Genomic DNA, 12,198 nt, shown 5'->3' with positions numbered 1-12,198 from the left:
ATACAATAAATGAGATCAAAAACACTCTGGAGGGAACCAACAGTAGAATAACAGGGGCAGAAGATAGGGTAAGTGAGGTAGAAGATAGAATGGTAGAAATAAATGAAGCAGAGAGGAAAAAAGAAAAAAGAGTTAAAGAAATGAGGACAACCTCAGAGACCTCTGGGACAATGTTAAACGCCCCAACATTTGATTCATAGGAGTCCCAGAAGAAGAAGACAAAAAGAAAGACCATGAGAAAATACTTGAGGAGATAATAGCTGAAAACTTCCCTAAAATGGGGAAGGAAATAGTCACCCAAGTCCAAGAAACCCAGAGAGTCCCAAACAGGAAAAACCCAAGGTGAAACACCCCAAGGCACATATTAATCAAAGTAACAAAGACATAACACAGAATGAATATTAAAAGCAGCAAGGGAAAAACAACAAATGACATACAAGGGGATTCCCATAAGCATAACAGCTGATCTTTCAATAGAAACTCTTCAGGCCAGAAGGGAATGGCAGCACATACTTAAAGTGATGAAAGAGAAAAAACTACAACCCAGATTATTGTACCCAGCAATGATCTCAATCAAATATGAAGGGGGAATCAAAAGCTTTACAGACAAGCAAAAGCTGAGAGAATTCAGTACCACCAAACCAGCTCTCCAACAAATGCTAAAGGATCTTCTCTAGACAGGAAAAACTGAAAGGGTGTATAAACTCAAACCCAAAAAAACAAAGTAAATGGCAACGGGATCATACTTATCAATAATTACCTTAAATGTAAATGGGATCAATGCCCCAACCAAAAGACAGAGTGACTGAATGGATACAAAAACAAGACCCCTGCATATGTTGTCTACAAGAGACCCACCTCGAAACAAGGGACACATACAGACTGAAAGTGAAGTGCTGGAAAAAGATATTCCACACAAATAGAGACCAAAAGAAAGCAGGAGTAGCAACACTAATATCAGATAAAATAGACTTTAAAATAAAAGCTGTGAAAAAAGACAAAGGACACTACATAATGATCAAAGGATCAATCCAAGAAGAAGATATAACAATTATAAATATATATGCATCCAACATAGGAGCACCACAATATTTCAGACAAATGCTAACAAGTATGAAAGGGGAAATTAACAATAACACAATAATAGTGTGAGACTTTAATACCCTACTCACACCTATGGATTGATCAACTAAACAGAAAATTAACAAGGAAACACAAACTTCGAATGATACAAGGAGCCAGCTAGACCTAATCGATATCTATAGGACACTTCACCCCAAAACAATTCATTTCACCTTTTTCTCAAGTACACACGGAACCTTCTCCAGGATAGATCACATCCTGGGCCATAAATCTAGCATTGGTAAGTTCAAAAAACTTGAAATCATTCTAAGCATCTTTTCTTACCACAATGCCATAAGATTAGATGTCAATTACAGGAGAAAAACTGTTAAAAAATCCAACATATGGAGGTTGAACAAGACGCTGCTTAATAACCAACAAATCACAGAAGAAATCAGAAAAGAAATCAAAATATACATAGAAATGAATGAAAATGAAAACACAACAATCCAAAACCTATGGGGCACTGTAAAAGCAGTGCTAAGGGGAAGGTTCATAAGCAGTACAGGCTTACCTCAAGAAACAAGAAAAAAGTCAAATAAATAATCTAACTCTACACCTAAAGCAACTATAAAAGGAAGCAATTACGAATCCCGGGGTTAGCAGAAGGAATGAAATCTTAAAAATTAGGGCAGAAATAAATGCAAAAGAAACAAAAAAGACCATAGCAAAAATCAACAAAGCCAAAAGCTTCTTTGAGAAGACAAATAAAATTGATAAACCATTAACTAGACTCATCAAGAAACAAAAGGAGAAGAATCTAATTAGCAAAATTAGAAATGAAAATGGAAAAATCACAACAGACAGCACAGAAATACAAAAGATCATAAGAGACTACTATCAGCAACAATATGCTGATAAAATGGACAACTTGCAAGAAATGGACAAAATCTTAGAAAAGTGTAACTTTCCAAAACTGAACCAGGAAGAAATAGAAAATCTTAAGAGACCCACCACAAGCAGGGAAATTGAAACTGTAATCAGAAATCTTCCAGCAAACAAAAGCCCAGGACCAGACGGCTTCGCAGCTGAATTCTACCAAAAATTTAGAGAAGAGATAACACCTATCCTACTCAGACTCTTCCAGAAAATTGCAGAGGAAGGTGAACTTCCAAACTCATTCTATGAGGCCACCATCACCCTAAAGCAAAACCTGACAAAGATGCCACAAAAAAAGAAAACTACAGGCCATTATCACTGATGAACATAGGTCCAAAAATCCTTCACAAAATTCTAGCAAACATAATTCAACAACATATTAAAAATATCATACATCATGAGCAAGTGGGCTTTAATCCCAGGGATGCAAGGACTCTGCAATATCCGCAAATCAATCAATGTAATACACCACATTAACAAATTGAAAGATAAAAACCATATGATTATCTCAATAGATGCAGAAAAAGCCTTTGACAAAATTCAACACCCATTTATGGTAAAAAAAAAAAAAAAAAAAAACTCTCCAGAAAGCAGGAATAGAAGGAACATACCTCAACATAATAAAAGCTATATATGACAAACCCACAGCAAACATTATCCTCAATGGTGAAAAATTGAAAGCATTTCCCTTAAAGTCAGGAACAAGACAAGGGTGCCCACTCTCACCACTACTATTCAACATAGTTTTGGAAGTGTTGGCCACAGCAATCAGAGCAGAAAAAGAAATAAAAGGAATCCAGATTGGAAAACAAGAAGTAAAACTCTCACTGTTTGCAGATGACATGATCCTCTACATAGAAAACCCTAAAGAATCCACCAGAAAAACTAGAGCTAATCAATGAATATAGTAAAGTTGCAGGATATAAAATCAACACACAGAAATCCCTTGCATTCCTATACACCAACAATGAGAAAACAGAAGGAGAAATTTGGGAAACAATTCCATTCACCATTTCAATGAAAAGAATTAAATACTTAGGAATATATCTACCTAAAGAACAAAAGACCTTTATATAGAAAACTATAAAACACTGGTGAAAGAAATCAAAGAGAACACAAATAGATGGAGAAATACATTGTGCTCATGGATTAGAAGAATCAATGTAGTGAAAATGAGTATACAACCCAAAGCAATCTATAGATTCAATGCAACCCCTATCAAGCTACCAACGGTATTTTTCACAGAACTAGAACAAATAATTTCACAATTTGTATGGAAATACTAAAAACCTCGAATAGCCAAAGCAATCTTGAGAAAGAAGAATGGAATTGGAGGGACCAACCTGCCTGACTTCAGGCTCTACTGCAAAGCCACTGTCATCAAGACAGTATGGTACTGGCACAAAGACAGGAATATAGATCAATGGAACAGAATAGAAAGCCCGGAGATAAATCCACGTACCTATGGACACCTTATCTTTGACAAAGTAGGCAAGAATACACAATGGAGAAAAGACAATCTCTTTAACAAGTGGTGCTGGGGAAACTGGTCAACCACTTATAAAAAAATAAAACTAGAACACTTTCTAACACCATACACAAAAATAAACTCAAAATGGATTAAAGATCTAAATGTAAGACCAGAAACTATAAAACTCCTAGAGGAAAACATAGGCGAAACACTCTCCGACATGAATCACAGCAGGATCCTCTATGACCCACCTCCCAGAATATTGGAAATAAAAGCAAAAATAAACAAATGGGACCTAATTAAAATTAAAACTTCTGCACAACAAAGGAAACTATAAGTAAGGTGAAAAGACAACCCTCAGAATGGGAGAAAATAATAGCAAACAAAGCAACAAAGGATTAATCTCAAAAATACACAAGCAACTCCTGCAGCTCAATTCCGGAAAAGTAAATGACCCAATCAAAAAAATGGGCCAAAGAACTAAACAGACATTGTTCTGCCTGTAGTCCGAGTCCCCAGTCGGGAAAGAAGACTCCTCAAAACAATGCAACTTGCAATAGGGGAATTTATTACTGACTCGAGCCAGGGCCTCCTGCCCTCACCAAGTGTGTGAGGATGAAAAGGCCCTGAGCTCCAGTTCTCTCAGGTATTTGTTAGGTCAAAAAAAGCAGCAGGTAGTTGGCGCAAGTGGATTGGTTACATAGCGGGTAGTTGGCGCAAGCGGATTGGTTACACAGTTGCAAGGCAATTTTTGTTGGCCCAACGTGGGGCTTTCAGCTTTCCCCTGATAGGTTCCCTTTTTCTTGCTAGGCATATGTTGATTGGCTAGCTCCAGGAGGCCTGATAGTTATGTTACCCCGGGAAACCAGGCCTACTCCTAATCTAGGCTGCCTGTCATGGCATTAGCCGTGACAGCCTCACACATTTCTCCAAAGAAGACATACAGATGGCTAACAAACAAATGAAAAGATGTTCAACATCACTCATTATCAGAGAAATGCAAATCAAAACCACAATGAGGTACCATTTCATGTCAGTCAGAATGGTTGCTAGCCCAAAGTCTACAAGCAATAAAAGCTGGAGAGGGTGTGGAGAAAAGGGAACCCTCTCATACTGTTGGTGGGAATGCAAACTAGTACAGCCACTATGGAGAACAGTGTGGAGATTCCTTAAAAAACTGGAAATAGAACTGCCATATGACCCATATGACCCAGCAATCTCACTGCTGGGCATAGACACCAAGGAAACGAGAATTGAAAGAGACACGTGTACCCCATTGTTCATCACAGCACTGTTTATAATAGCCAGGACATGGAAGCAACCTAGATGTCCATCAGCAGATGAATGGATAAGAAAGCTGTGGTAGAACATAGGCAAAACACTCTCCGACATAAATCACAGCAAGATCCTCTATGACCCACCTCCCAGAATATTGGAAATAAAAGCAAAAATAAACAAATGGGACCTAATGAAACTTAAAAGCTTTTGCACTACAAAGGAAACTATAAGTAAGGTGAAAAGACAGCCCTCAGATTGGGAGAAAATAATAGCAAATGAAGAAACAGACAAAGGATTAATCTCAAAAATATACAAGCAACTCCTGCAGCTCAATTCCAGAAAAATAAATGACCCAATCAAAAAATGGGCCAAAGAACTAAACAGACATTTCTCCAAAGAAGACATACAGATGGCTAACAAACACATGAAAAGATGCTCAACATCACTCATTATTAGAGAAATGCAAATCAAAACCACAATGAGGTACCATTACTCGCCAGTCAGGATGGCTGCTATCCAAAAGTCTACAAGCAATAAATGCTGGAGAGGGTGTGGAGAAAAGGGAACCCTCTTACACTGTTGGTGGGAATGCAAACTAGTACAGCCGCTATGGAAAACAGTGTGGAGATTTCTTAAAAAACTGGAAATAGAACTGCCATATGACCCAGCAATCCCACTTCTGGGCATACACACTGAGGAAACCAGATCTGAAAGAGACACATGCACCCCAGTGTTCATCACAGCACTGTTTATAATAGCCAGGACATGGAAGCAACCTAGATGCCCATCAGCAGATGAATGGATCAGGACGCTGTGGTACATATACACCATGGAATATTACTCAGCCGTTAAAAAGAATTCATTTGAATCAGTCCTAATGAGATGGATGAAACTGGAGCCCCTTATACAGAGTGAAGTAAGCCAGAAAGATAAAGAACATTATAGCATACTAACACATATATATGGAATTTAGAAAGATGGTAACGATAACCCTATATGCAAAACGGAAAAAGAGACACAGAAATACAGAACAGACTTTTGAACTCTGTGGGAGAATGTGAGGGTGGGATATTTCAAAAGAACAGCATGTATACTATTTATGGTGAAACAGATCCCCAGCCCAGGTGGGATGCATGAGACAAGTGCTCTGGCCTGGTGCACTGGGAAGACCCAGAGGAATCGGGTGGAGAGGGAGGTGGGAGGGGGGATCAGGATGGGGAATACATGTAAATCTATGGCTGATTCATATCAATGTATGACAAAAAAAATAAATAAATAATAATTAAAAAAAAAAAAGAAAGCTGTGGTACATATGCACAGTGAAATATTACTCAGCCATTAAAAAGAATACATTTGAATCAGTTCTAATGAGGTGGAGGAAACTGGAGCCTATTATACAGAGTGAAGGAAGCCAGAAAGAAAAACACCAATACAGTATACTAACGCATATATATGGAATTTAGAAAGATGGTAACGATGACCCTATATGCGAGACAGCAAAAGAGACACAGATGAATAGAACAGTCTTTTGGAATCTGTGGGAGAGGGCAAGGGTGGGATGGTTTGGGAGAATGGCATTGAAACATGTATATTATCATTTGTGAAGTGGATCACCAGTCCAGGTTTGATGAATGAGACAGGGTTCTCAGGGCTGGTGCACTGGGATGACCCATGGGGATGGGATGGGGAGGGAGGTGGGAGGGGGGATCAGGATGGGGAACACATGTACACCCATGGTGGATTCATGTCAATGTATGGAAAAACCACTAGAATATTGTAAAGTAATTAGCCTCCAATTAAAATAAATAAATTTAGATTAAAAAATAAAAATAAATAAAATTTCCAAATGCAAAAAAAAAAAAATTCCTGTCCCAATCACACATTCCCTCTGTCACACTCACTCAAAACCATGCACCTGTCACAGTCGTAAACTCTCTGAGAAACTTATTCTATCATTCAGTGTCTTTCCTTTATACTTCTGTTACTCTCTTGTCACACACATTATTTGTCATTGGCATTATCATTATCCTTTGCAGATCTCACCATTCAGACTCAACTTAAGTCCCATGCCTGATGGAGTACTACAGCCATCATAGTTTTGAGAAATGCAGAAATCAAAATGCACAAGACTTTGAGCCACTGGTATTGGGGAGAGAGAGAGAGAGTGTGTGTGTGTGTGATTTGTGTAGAGGAGACCTGCATCACGGGAGACAGGATAGTAACATGGCAATACTGTCTGAAAACTGACTTGATGAACAAACATATGGAAAGCCCATGAAATGGTGCATGGACCATAGCAAGTGTTAGTTATCACTTTGGATGAAGAGCAGATGTACTGATGTAGAGTGGGCAGAGGAAGGAAGCTGGTGGGTCGTTTGTCTTAGCCCCTCGCCCTCTAGTCTATCACAGTCTAGTGAGCCTCCTTCTACAGCACGAGTATCCTTACAAATGTCCCCCCAACCTGACAGTGGGCCCCTGAGGGAGAGATGTGTCCAGGCTCCCCGCTGGGGTCCTCTAGGCCACAGGGCAGGGGAGAGACACAGGCATTAGACAGGGTCTATCCACACCTTAAAACTGACTTGGAACCATAATGCAGACAAACTGGGTGGGTGGGAAGGCGGGACATGGATGCCCCACCCACAGGGAAAAGTCAGCCATAGCTGGTGCCTCTCACCATCCAGTGGGGGTGGGGGAAGGCTGCTGGCCTTGGATTTGAGGGCTGAGAGGACTCTCCAGCCAGGGACTGGGGATCAGGGCCGGGAGAGGGCAAGAGACTGTGCGGAGTCCAGGGGAACACCACCCTTCCCCCAGTGCTTGAGTGTATCCGGTTCCTCCAGTGCTTCTGAGGGGCCTGGGGCAAGCCCACAGCCTGGAGTCCCTGCAGTCTGTGTGCTTGGAGCCCCAGGCAGCCCAGCCCCATGCCATCCCAAGTGAGTCCATCAGCAGTCCCCGCTTCCCTCCCCAGGCGGGCAGGCACAGCAGGCTCCGCATCCCCGCTATCATTCCTCCAGGGCCAGGCCACCCCACTCCCATGTGAAGGCACCTGTGCAAGCATGCACACAGACACACATGCCCATGTGAATGCAACTCAACCGTGCTCTCTTAGACACACACACACACACATGCACACAGACACACCCATGTGCATGTACCTGACCACTCGTTCTCCCGTGACCACACATAAATGCCCATGTGCAAGCACCTCCACACACAGACACATGCACACGCCTATGTGCATGAATCTGTGAATGTGCGCTCTCTCTGAAACACACCCACACACATGCCGATGGGCAGGCATCTGTGTAAGGGCACACTCTTTGGGCACACAGAGATATGCACATTCACACACCTATACGCATGAATCTGTGCACGTGCTCTCTCTCAGAAACACCCATACATACGCCCATGTACATGCACCTGCCCATGCGCTCACGCACACAGACGCACATACATGCACATGAGCTATGTGTGAGACACCAGAGGGACAGACCGGCCCTGACCCAGGGGTTCCCGACTCCCTTCTGGGAGTTGATGACAAGGACCTGCGCTCAGCAGGATGGTTACCTGTGAGCGATGCCAGGCTGGCAGCAACACAGACTTGGAGGTGCACAGGGACCGGGGCTCACTTGGGGTTTGCAGGCTTGGAGTGGAAACAGTCAGGGGCCCTGAGGAGTGGGGCGGGGTCTGTTTGAGCATGCGCACTGAGAAGCTGCCCCCACACTAAAGGGTGGAGCGCCACCCAGAGGCCTCAGGGCTGAGTGGTTTACCAGGTTTCCAGGCCCGAGGCAGGGCTGACACAGAGGGCCCAGACCACGTGGGTGGGCGTCTGCGCACGCACATTGGGGCGACATGGCGTGCGAACGCGAGAAGTTTGAGCAGGGTGCGCCCATTGCCCGAGAGCCCGCAGTCATCGCGGGAACCAATGGTTCGTGGGAACCAATCGTGAGGCAGGACCAGGGTGTGTGTGCGCAGGCGCTCTGCAGATGCTGAGTTTCAGTTTGCCCTACAGAGCTGGGATCTGTAGACAACGGTTCAGTCTTTCCCACCGCTAAGGAAGGGGGAGAGGGCTTCAAGATGGAGTCCGAGGCACACGGTGGAGAAGCCATGAGGGCAGCCGATGAAGATGCAGGTGCCGTGGCCTCTGCAACAAGCACAGCACATGGCGGGCAAGGTGGGTTGTGTGGTGCTGGTGGCCGCGATGGCCGTGGCGACCCAGCTGGCCCTGGTAACGCGCTGAATCGAGGAGTCCCTGCCTGCTCCGGCGAATTGGCTGATCCCAGAGGCCCCAGTGCTGCAGGAGAGTCAGGTGGCGCAGCTGCTGCCATTCCGCAGATCCCGGGGGCAGCCAACGCACCAGGGCATGGTGGAGACGCAGCACCCAGAGCCAGAGTTCTGAATAATCGAGTCTTCCAGTTGTATCCTATTCCAGGAGCTCCGGTGGGCCAAGTGGCCAAAAGGGTCGGGGGGTGGGCTAGGGGTCACAGGCGATGGGGCCTAAAGTGTAGGAGGAGGGTACTCTGGGGGACTGGAGGGTATGGGTCAGGGGTGGTCTGGCTGCCAGGGCATGGTGGTGAAGTTAAGCAACCTGAAGGATCCAGTGGGTCCGGCGGTGATATCCAGGGTGTCCGGTGGTGGCCTTGTGGGAAAAGGCGGGTCTCCGTGAGCAGGGAGCCTGACGTACAGGCAAAATGACTCATGTGGAATGGTGCCTTAACCATATCTCCACCAGCAGCCTCGCCGTTCCTTTCTCATCGCACGCGCAGGCGGACAATGCCCGCCACCTCCTGGCTCGACGTATTCAACTGCGATGGCCAGTTCGGAGGGAGCTCTATGTTAATGGCCGCATGTTGGTTCTGTAAGTTCTAAAGGGGGCCGGGACGAGGGATGGAGTGGTGGGTGGTGACCAGTCTTGGCCCAGGAAGAGCCATAATGGAGGGTTAAGCTTGGAGGAGAAGTGTGGTTCTCTGGGCTTGTCGGTGTGCAGGGACGAAGGGAGGACATGCTCTTCTTCCTCCTTCATGGCGGGAACTTGAATTTCATTTTTCCTCCCTTTTAGCCGATTGACTGCTGAAGACCATGACCTGTTCCAGATGGCTGTGGCCTTCTATCTGGAGCAGCTGTACCTGGTGATGTGGGCCTTCCATCGCTTTGTGCATCCCCTTTTTGCTTAGTCTCAGCACAGGAGAGGGGCTTAAACCTTGCCTATATGCCCTAGCATCAAGTATCCTTCTCGAGAGCATTGCTTTCTTAAAGAAGTTTGAGCAGATCTCAAATTGTGCCTGTGGTACTGCTTGGGGGCTCAGGGTCCACATAGTTTGTTTGGTGATTGTTAACTGCAGAAAATAAAAGTGAGCTACTGTGCTGTCTCTGACTTTAGTTTTAGCTTGTTCACTTCCTAATACTGCATTCATCTTCCGGGTGGAGGGGAGGTTCTGAGATCCAGATATTCAAGGAGTACAACATAAGTGAAGACAATGTAAGAAGTTGGAGAATAAGAAAGTTGGGTACTGCCATTCAGTATTGATTTTGAAATATATTGTCGATTTTTTAGTTACATTTATATATTAAGATATAATACCAGAACGTCGCTGTTGTTGTTCAGTTTCTAACTAATGTCCAGCCCTTTGCAACTCCATGGACTGTAGCAAACCAGGCTCTGTGTCCCCACTGTCTCCTGGAGTTTGCTCAAGTTCATTTCCATTGAGTGGGTTATGCTATCAAGTCATCTCAACCTCTTGTCCTCCCATTCTCCTTTTGCCTTCAATCTCTCCCAACATAAGGGTCTTTTCCAGTGAGTCACCTTTTTTGCATCTGCTGGCCAAAGTGTTGAAGCCTTAGCTTTAGCATCAGTCCTTCCAGTGAAAATTCAGGACTGATTTCCTTTAGGATTGACTGGTTTGATCTTGCAGTCCAAGGCACTCTCAGGAGTATCCTTGTATCCTGAAACCATGCTAAACTCATTAATTAATTGTAATAGCTCTTTTGCAGATCCCACTGACTGTCCCACATAGACAATCATTTTGTCTGTAAATAAATTCACATTTATTTCTTCCTTTCCAATTGATGCATTTTAACTTATTTCCGTTAAAATGAAATCTCCAAAATTTTGGCCACCTGCCAGGAAGAGCCAACTCATTGCCAAAGACCCTGATGCTGGGAGAGATTGAAGGTAGGAGAAGGGAATGACAGAAGATGAGATGGTTGGATGGCATCACCACTGCACAGACATGAGTTTGAGCAAGTTCTGGGAGATGGTGAAGGACAGGGAAGCTTAGCAAGAAGCAGTCCATGTGGTCTCAAAGAGTTTGACTCAACTGAGCGACTGAAAAACAACACACTGATTTCTGTTATAATGGATTGGAGTTTCCTGCTTCTTTGCCTCCTGGAAATTTTACATTGGATGCCAAGCATCAAATTTCCCTTGCATGCCTGATATTTTTCTATCCCTAAACTTATTCTTGAGCTTTATTTCTGTTAAGATGCTTGGAAACAGTTTGATCCTTTTGGGTCTTACTTTTTAAGATTGGCTCTATAGGACCAGAGAAGATCTCAGTGTAGGATGAACTTAAATAACTGAAATTGTCCATGTCTGAGAAGGCTATAGCTCGAAACAAGGACTCTTTTTAAAAATTTTGTTTTTGAAAATTATTTGTTTATTTTTGGCTGTGCTGTCTCTTGTTAACTAACTGTGTGCAAGTTTTTCTGTGCTTGCAGCCATCAGAGGCTACTCTAATTGCAGTGCTCAGGCTTCTCCTGTGTTGGAGCATGGACTCTAGATTGGAGTGAGCTCAGTAGATGTGGCACACGGACTTAGTTGAGCCAGGCATGTGGGGTCTTCCTGGCCCAGGGATCAAACCCATGTGCCCTGCATTGGCAGGCAGATTAACCACTGAACCTCCAGGGAAGCCAAAACAAGGAGTCCCATACAGTATCAGAGTGACAGTAAAATCTATCTGGACATATGATTGGCACTTTATATGACATTTTAAGATGCTCATATCCTTTGACCCAGTTTTGGGAATATTATCATAGGAAAATTCTTGTATATGTGAGCAAGGCAGAAACGACCACAGGATCAATTACTGCATTGCTTGTCATTCTGAAAAACTGGTAGAATGTAAACCCAGGGGGAATCATTGAGTAAAACATGGTAATTCCATCCTGCTGGAATAACATATGGCAATCAGAGAGCAAACCAGAGAGCTGGGAACTAATATGGAAAGAGATGAAAGCAAATTGCAGAATTCTGGGTCTCTCACATTCCTGTCTTTCAGGACTTTCCAACCCTATGAACATGCATGGCAATGCTGAGTATAACCACCCAGAGTAAGCACCACCACCTCAACTCTCAATGTTATCACTGGACATTAGGGAAAATAATTTCAGTATTTAGATTTCCATGTTGTTTAACTATCTTCATAAAGAATCATGACTTTTGAAATGATGTT

The 12,198-nt window shown here is 43.6% G+C and overlaps 1 protein-coding gene and 1 long non-coding RNA gene across 4 annotated transcripts; both read left to right on the top strand.

Moving 5' to 3' along the window:
* The first annotated feature begins 1,114 nt into the window (after positions 1-1,114).
* On the top strand, positions 1,115-1,517 carry LOC122690773. The gene is made up of 2 exons (XR_006340099.1): positions 1,115-1,148; positions 1,236-1,517. It is a non-coding gene; the product is annotated as an uncharacterized LOC122690773 (long non-coding RNA).
* A 7,187-nt stretch (positions 1,518-8,704) lies between these two features.
* LOC122690817 (EKC/KEOPS complex subunit LAGE3-like) lies at positions 8,705-10,121 on the top strand. Of its 3 annotated transcripts, none has more exons than XM_043897771.1 (3): positions 8,705-8,921; positions 9,483-9,605; positions 9,807-10,121. In XM_043897771.1, the coding sequence occupies exons 1-3, from the start codon at positions 8,825-8,827 to the stop codon at positions 9,812-9,814; spliced, it is 228 nt and encodes a 75-aa protein (XP_043753706.1). In that variant the 5' UTR covers positions 8,705-8,824; the 3' UTR covers positions 9,815-10,121. The 3 variants fall into 3 exon arrangements, with proteins under 3 accessions (XP_043753706.1, XP_043753704.1, XP_043753703.1); XM_043897769.1 differs by having other exon boundaries at positions 9,480-9,605; XM_043897768.1 differs by having other exon boundaries at positions 8,706-9,165; positions 9,480-9,605.
* The last annotated feature ends 2,077 nt before the right edge of the window (positions 10,122-12,198 follow it).

Source organism: Cervus elaphus, chromosome X (genome assembly GCF_910594005.1).
Source record: "Cervus elaphus chromosome X, mCerEla1.1, whole genome shotgun sequence".
Classification (NCBI taxonomy): domain Eukaryota; kingdom Metazoa; phylum Chordata; class Mammalia; order Artiodactyla; family Cervidae; genus Cervus; species Cervus elaphus.
This window is presented reverse-complemented; position numbering and strand designations above follow the sequence as displayed.

What these genes read in the sequence shown, in the direction of transcription:
- LOC122690817 (XM_043897768.1), top strand. Translation starts at nt 8,825, where the DNA reads ATGGAGTCCGAGGCACACGGTGGAGAAGCCATGAGGGCAGCCGATGAA. An exon ending in AATAATCGAGTCTTCCAGTT is followed by an intron (nt 9,166 to 9,479) that starts GTATCCTATTCC and finishes TATCTCCACCAG; the next exon opens with CAGCCTCGCCGTTCCTTTCT. An exon ending in AATGGCCGCATGTTGGTTCT is followed by an intron (nt 9,606 to 9,806) that starts GTAAGTTCTAAA and finishes CCTCCCTTTTAG; the next exon opens with CCGATTGACTGCTGAAGACC.